Below are 7,500 nucleotides of genomic sequence, written 5' to 3'. Positions count from 1 at the left end.
TCTCTCTCTCTCATCTAATAGTGGGCCTTTCAAGACATTAACTCTCTCTCTCTCTCTCTCTCTCTCTCTCTCTCTCTCTCTCTCTCTCTCTCTCTCTCTCTCATCTAATACTGGGCATTTCAAGACATTAACCCTCTCTCTCTCTCTCTCTCTCTCTCTCTCTCTCTCTCATCTAATAGTGGGCCTTTTAAGACATTAACTCTCTCTCTCTCTCTCTCTCTCTCTCTCTCTCTCTCTCTCTCTCTCTCATCTAATACTGGGCATTTCTAGACATTAACTCACAAGGTCTCTTTGTATCTCAAAGTAGTTCCTATAAAACATAAAACCAACACTTTGACTTATACACTTCAAACCTTGCACTTCCACGCTTCATTCCTTGCAGTTACACACTTTAATCGTGGAATTGAACACTTCAAACTTTGCACTTACGCATTTCAATTCTTGATTTATGCACACTTCAATCCTGACACTTAAACACTGATTCAGGTCTGACACTTTAACACTTCCATATTTGTACTTACACACTTCAATTCTTGCACTTTCACACTTCGATCCTAGCTCTTACACACTTCAATCCTTGCACGTACACATTTCAATCCTGGCCCTTTCACACTTCGATCCTTGCACTTACACACTTCAATCCTAGCTCTAACACACTTAAATCCTTGCACTCACACACTTAAATCCTGGTACTTGCACACTTCAATCTTTGCACGTACACATTTCAATCCTTGCACGTACACACTTCAACCCTTGCACTTACACACTTCAATCCTTGCACGTGCACAATTCAATCCAAGCTCTTACACACTTCAATCCTAGCTCTTACACACTTCAATCGGTGCACGTAGACACTTCAATCCTTGCACTTACACACTTCAATCTTTGCACTTGCACACCCCAATCCTAGCTCTTACAAACTTCAATCATGGCACTTACACACATCAATCCTGACCCTTATCCACTTAAATCATTTCATGTACACACTTCCATCCTTGCATTTACACACTTCAGTCTCAGGACCTGAGAACTTCATATAACATTCTCACACTGACCACATACTTCTTGGACTCTCTCCAGACATTATATATTCTTGTGGTTTTTGTATTATATTATGCAAATACATTTTCTGGAAGGTTGGGCCCATATATAAAAGACTATTTTCTTCACTAAATCAATCAACTGACCTAAACAAAAAATAAAATAATGTAATCATTATAACTACTGCAATGTAAGTGTTCTGTGACTACTTTCCTCTTGGTGAGGGTAGAAGAGACTCTTTAGCTATGGTAAGCAGCCCTTCTAGGAGAAGGACACTCCTAAATCAAACCTTTGTTCTCTAGTCTTGGGTAGTGCCATAGCCTCTGTACCGTGATCCACTATCTTGGGATGGAGTTCTCTTGCTTGTGGGTACACTTAGTGGCTACTTTCCTCTTGGTGAGGGTAGAATAGACTCTTTAGCTATGGTAAGCAGCCCTTCTAGGAGGACAATCCAAAATCAAACCTTTGTTCTCTAAGTCTTGGGTAGTGCCATAGCCTCTGTACCGTGATCCACTGTCTTGGGATAGAGTTCTCTTGCTTGTGGGTACACTTAGTGGCTACTTTCCTCTTGATAAGGGTAGAAGAGACTCTTTAGTTATGGTAAGCAGTCCTTCTAGGAGAAGGACAATCCAAAATCAAACCTTTGTTCTCTAGTCTTGGGTAGTGCCATAGCCTCTGTACCATGATCTTCCACTATCTTGGGATGGAGTTCTCTTGCTTGAGGGTACGCTTAGTGGCTACTTTCCTCTTGGTAAGGGTAGACGAGACTCTTTAGGTATGGTAAGCAGCCATTCTAGGAGAAGGACAATCCAAAATCAAACCTTTGTTCTCTTAAGTCTTGGGTAATGCCATAGCCTCTGTACCGTGATCCACTGTCTTGGGATAGAGTTCTCTTGCTTGTGGGTACACTTAGTGGCTACTTTCCTCTTGGTGAGGGTAGAATAGACTCTTTAGTTATGGTAAGCAGCCCTTCTAGGAGAAGGTCAATCCAAAATCAAACCATTGTTCTCTAATCTTGGGTAGTGCCATAGCCTCTTTATCATGATCTAACACTATCTTGGGATGGAGTTCTCTTGCTTGTGGGTACACTTAGTGACTACTTTCCTCTTGATAAGGGTAGAAGAGACTCATTATTTATGGTAAGCAGCCCTTCTAGGAGAAAGACAATCCAAAATCAAACCTTTATTCTCTAGTCTTGGGTAATGCCATAGCCTCTGTACCGTGATCATTCACTGTCTTGGGATAGAGTTCTCTTGCTTGTGGGTACACTTAGTGGCTACTTTCCTCTTGGTAAGGGGAGAGAAACTCTTTAGCTATAGTAAGCAGCCCTTCTAGGAGAAGGACAATCCAAAATCAAACCATTGCTCTCTAGTCTTGGGTAGTGCCATAGCCTCATACCATGGTTTTCCACCGTCTTGGGTTAGAGTTCTGATTTAAGAGTTTATTTAGAATTGATCAAAATATTTACTTCTCCATAATGATGAATCATTATGGTGTTGGTCTTGAAAAAAGTTAAAAGATTAATAACAATATTGAAATAGATCAGTCGTAGAAAAACTATAAACCGAGGCTTATGTCAACTTGCTCTCATTCTCTTCTAAGGCTAATTGTATTTAGAAGCAACGCGTTTGTCTTTGCTAGTGAATTGTCCTTCCATGAATCTAAACTAGTTTCCTTTCCACAGTCATTATCAGGACTATAATCCCAGTAAAAAAAAAAATTCTTATTAATAAAATCACCATAAAGAGTAAAGAGGTTAAAGGTTACAAAGGTTGCTCATGAATGGCGGAGAACAAAGACCTTGAGCTGACCAAACACACACACACACACACACACACACATATATATATATATATATATATATATATATATATATATATATATATATAAATATGATAAGCACCCAATATCCCTCTCCATTCAAGCTAGAACAAAGGAGGGCCAGGCAATGGCTGCTGATGAATCAGCAGGTAGACCTTCAGTATAGGCTCCCCCAAACACCCCCTACTTAGCTCACAAGGATGGTGAGGTTGCAGATGCAAGAAACTATCGAGGTTGAACGAGCAGGTCTCGAACCCTAGTCCAGTAGATCGCCTATGAAGGATATTTCCAATAGGCTACCAAGTTATCATTAAGAGTAAAAACTCCGAAAGGACTCACCTCATAGTCGACGACATCTTGTATTATACAGGTCAACCTTGCCGTCTGGCCTACATTCACAGTAACTGTTTGCATTGGGAGGCCGAAGTGGGGCGATTCTGAAAAAAGAGAAGACGACTTATCACCAGGAATCCAGTCTGTAAGACAGGTCAGTAGAGGTACAATGACTCAGATTATGATTCGTTTAATATCTCTTATTGGGATTAAACTCTTGCCACACAATTGTTTCTCTGACAACGCACTGTGCAAGGCGTGTTTAGGACCAAGTAAATCTAACGGACTGATTTAATTAATCCTGTTAATTTCATATGCTGGTTGTATATATTCAATAATGGCTGTTTATGTTTGTCTATCTAAGTAAGCATTGCTGAGTTTGTGCATATCTAAACCCTATAATTACAGATAGCCCATAAATTTCCCTTCAGAAAAGTGGACATTAACTGTTACTGGCTTAAACCCAAACAATATCAGTGTTTAGCAAATAACTGATTATTACAAAATAAATGGTTACTTTCATGGCCCTAAACAGATCTTGTGAAGCCACTTGTCAACATGAGATCTAAGGTTACTGGATCAAGTAGGCTAACCTTCATTGCTTACACGAGTGAGTATTTGTAAACACTATGATTACCTCACAGGATTGGTTATTTCATTGGTGTGGCAACTTACCACTTAGAAATGGTTGATCCTTTGGCATGTTAATTTATCTCACAGGACTGATCAATTCAATGGTGTGGCAACCTACCTTTCACAAGTGGTTGATCCTTTGGCATATTAACTTTCCTCACAGGACTGATCAATTCATTGGTGTGACAACTTACCTGTTAGAACTGGTCGATTCTTTAGCATGTCAACTGACTTCCCAGGACTGTTCAATTCAGTGGTGCAGAAACTTATATCTTAAAACTGTTCGATCCATTGGACTGGCAACTTACCCTGCAGAACCAATCAGTTACTTAGAATAGTAACTTACCTCTCATGACTGATCAATCGAATTGCATGGCAATTTACCTCACAGAAGTGTTCGAATGATTGCCATGTCACCTTATCTTGCATGAATGATCGACTGATTAGTATTATATCTTACCTCTCAGGCTGATCAACTGAGTGCCATGACAACTTACCTCGCAGAAAAAAGCTGGTGTCCAGTGTGATGCTGTCATCGTCTCTAAGAAAACTGCGGCTGGAAACCAAACCTGTTTGGATAAGAAAAGGAAACAGTCAAGTTGCATTCAGTGAAATTAGATTCAAATTACATGGATGACTCTTCATTGGAACTTATTACAAAACAAAAATGCTTAATATTGTGGTTATTGGACTGCCTGGTTAAACATTGTATATCACACAACTTGCTTCAGGTATACTTTTGTAATGGGTCACATGTGCCAGGAGGGGCAAGGCTCTTTTCTTTAACATATGCAGCCGATTCAAGTTTTGTTTTTTCCATGAGAAGTTTCTCTTACCTAAAACAGAATTGTTTCGTCTCATTAAAGTCTTTTACAACTGATGGTAGCTGTTTATGTAATTAAAGATCCATATATACGAAATATATGTAGAGTATTTGATAGAACACTATGGTAAGTATAAGAGATAAATGTGATGCTGTTTTTCTTTAGAATTGTAACCATCCTACTCATCTAAATGATTCTTCATCCCCAGTCCTATTTGTAAACATAATGGTTGGTTCTCTCAACAATTCTCTACTAATGAAAAACTGTATCACTTAGAATCTTCTTCCACCACCAAACCCTCCTTCACTTAATCACACCGCCTAATCCTTCGCCTCCCTATCAGCCTTCCTCCTCCCCCATCCTCCCTACATGTTCATACCATCTTGATTTTGACTATGTTGCTAAGCTTTACCCTCTCTACAATCAGTTATTAATTTGTCTGTCTCTTATGCAGCAAGTTTCAAAATCTACCTAGATTAGATTTATGATTTTGGGTCACAAAGCCCGGTGTTCAGGCCAACGAGGCCATTCAATAGTAAAAGTAAGAAGAGATTGGATAACAATAAGGAAGAAAGGAAGTGTGAACGAAGGAAATATGTAAGTTCAGATAGGATCCGAAGGAACGTTGCGAAGACGCTTAAGTAATGCCTCCGGTAAATTGCATGAGGCATACCTGTCAACTGTCACTCATCCTGCGTGAGGCTTACGTATTTTTTCCTTGCGTCAGGCACGCAAGCACAGATACCTAAATCTCCCTCCTTGACGAATATTCAAAAGAGGATTATCGGTAACACAAGGGACAAGGATCTTACTAGCGCAGTTGCGTGTTATTATTTGTTTGTATGCGTGCGTGTGTTTGTGATTTGCATAACTCATAAACAATTTGACTGAAGCTCGTGAAATTTGGTGGGATGATTGGCCATGATCTAATGACAGTTTGATTAGATTTAGGGAGTTATTAGGTCAAAAGTAAAGGCCATGGTCATGAAAAGGTTAAAATCATCATTTTGCCATATCGTGGTCAATCTTTATCTGATCTCCATAAAACTAATGCTAAAATGTGTATAATTCAATTGCCTATCTTATGATATACAACATAAATAGTAGTTTCATTACCTTTGTTAGCAGTTAGGGGTCAAAGGTCAATGAACTTGCAGAAATTATTCATTACCCTTGTTAGCAGTTAGGGGTCAAAGGTCAATGAACTTGCAGAAATTATTCATTACCCTTGTTAGCAGTTAGGGGTCAAAGGTCAATGAACTTACAGAAATTGTAAAATGTAAAAGGAAATCTGGCAAACTAGATGAAAATGAAAGTTTTTAGACCATAATGACAAATCTAGATGACAGATGTGTTTTAGAATTAAATACCCACAACACCATCAGTTTTCTTGGTGACAAAAGGTATGCACTCTACCGAGTGACTCTTCTAGTACATGTTATTTATTGCATTCACTAAAACTAAACAAGAACTGGAATTTTTAAATATTTTAATAATGTGAACATGGTGAAAAGGATAATTAACATTCCTGTGGCATAAACTGCAATAATTTCCTGAATGAATAAATATATACCAACATAACATGTAAAGAGGACATATTACATGAATAAATTGTTGGTGAAAATATAAAAAAAAATTAACTCTACACAGGTATGTGTATTTATGTCATCAATTTATCTGTTACATGCATTGTATTTTTAGGAAAATAATCGCGCCACAAGCCTTCAAATACCACCGAAATCTTTAAAAAAAAAAGCATTTTTTAAGGGGGGATGGGGGAAGGGATGGGGATGTTGAAAGGGGTGGGGAAGGGGGTAAAGGGGTGGGGAAAGGGGGGAAAGTGGTGGGGAAGGGGGTAGGGGTGAGGGAAGGTAGAAAAGAATGGAGGAGGGATGGAGGAAGGGGTGGGGGAAGGGGAAAGGGGGTGGGGGAGAGGGGAAGGGGTGGGGGAAGGGGAAAGGGGGTGGGGGAGAGGGGAAGGGGTGGGGGAAGGGTAAAGGGGGTGGGTTAAGGGGAAAGGGGTGTGTGTGCTCCGATAAGGATCCCTGAAAGAACGCCTCTCCAATGGTGAAATACTAATTTCTGTTTCTGATTCTTGATTAATAGCGAGACTCCAAATTATTTTGAAATGTTGCAGATTTGGAACTGTGTATCTCGTAGATTCAACTCATTGTAGAAGAAGAAGAACCTGCGACTTCCCTTATTATTATTATTATTATTATTATTATTATTATTATTATTATTAGATCTCTATCTCATCTTCAATACTAAAAAAGAACCTAACGATTTCCGAAAACATTCTGATTCTCATTAATTCTAATAGTTATACCCTCTCCATCATAAGGCTCGATAATACAAAGTACTCTAGATTCTAGAAGTTTTATTCCAGCTGTGACCAAATTGTGGCACCAGCCAACCGTTGAGATACTAAAGCTAGAGAGTTATTGGGTTCTTTGACTGGCCAGACAGTACTACGTTGGATCCCTCTCTCTGGTTACCACTCATTTTTTCTTTCTGTAAACATAAACCGAATAGTCTGGCCTATTCTTACCAAATTCTCCTCTGTCCTCACACACCTGACAACACAGATTACCAAACTATTCTTCATCACCCAAGGGATTACTGCACTGTAATTGTTCTACATTCTCCTCTGTCCTCACATACCCGACAACACTGAGATTACCAAACAATTCCTCTTGGCTCAAGGGGTTAACTACTGCACTGTAATTGTTCAATGGCTACTCTCCTCTTCGTAAGGGTAGAAGAGACTCTTTAGCTACGGTAAGCAGCTCTTCTACAAGAACGCTAAAAATCAAACAATTGTTCTCTGGTCTTGGGTAGCGCCACA

The 7,500-nt window shown here is 39.3% G+C and overlaps 1 protein-coding gene across 4 annotated transcripts in view; it reads right to left on the bottom strand.

Moving 5' to 3' along the window:
* LOC137658405 (lachesin-like) overlaps nt 1-7,500 on the bottom strand; it is a 40,269-nt gene that overhangs the window by 20,453 nt on the left and 12,316 nt on the right. For all 4 annotated transcript variants that reach the window (XM_068393090.1, XM_068393088.1, XM_068393091.1 and 1 more), the window contains exons 3-4: nt 4,326-4,397; nt 3,202-3,299 (exon numbers count right to left, since the gene is read on the bottom strand). In XM_068393090.1, coding sequence (XP_068249191.1) covers nt 3,202-3,299; nt 4,326-4,397 — 170 coding nt within the window. The remainder of the gene's footprint in view (nt 1-3,201; nt 3,300-4,325; nt 4,398-7,500) is intronic.

This window comes from Palaemon carinicauda, chromosome 19 (genome assembly GCF_036898095.1).
Source record: "Palaemon carinicauda isolate YSFRI2023 chromosome 19, ASM3689809v2, whole genome shotgun sequence".
Lineage (NCBI taxonomy): Eukaryota > Metazoa > Arthropoda > Malacostraca > Decapoda > Palaemonidae > Palaemon > Palaemon carinicauda.
The sequence above is the reverse complement of the archived record's forward strand: the minus strand, read 5'-3'. Positions and strand labels throughout refer to the sequence as shown.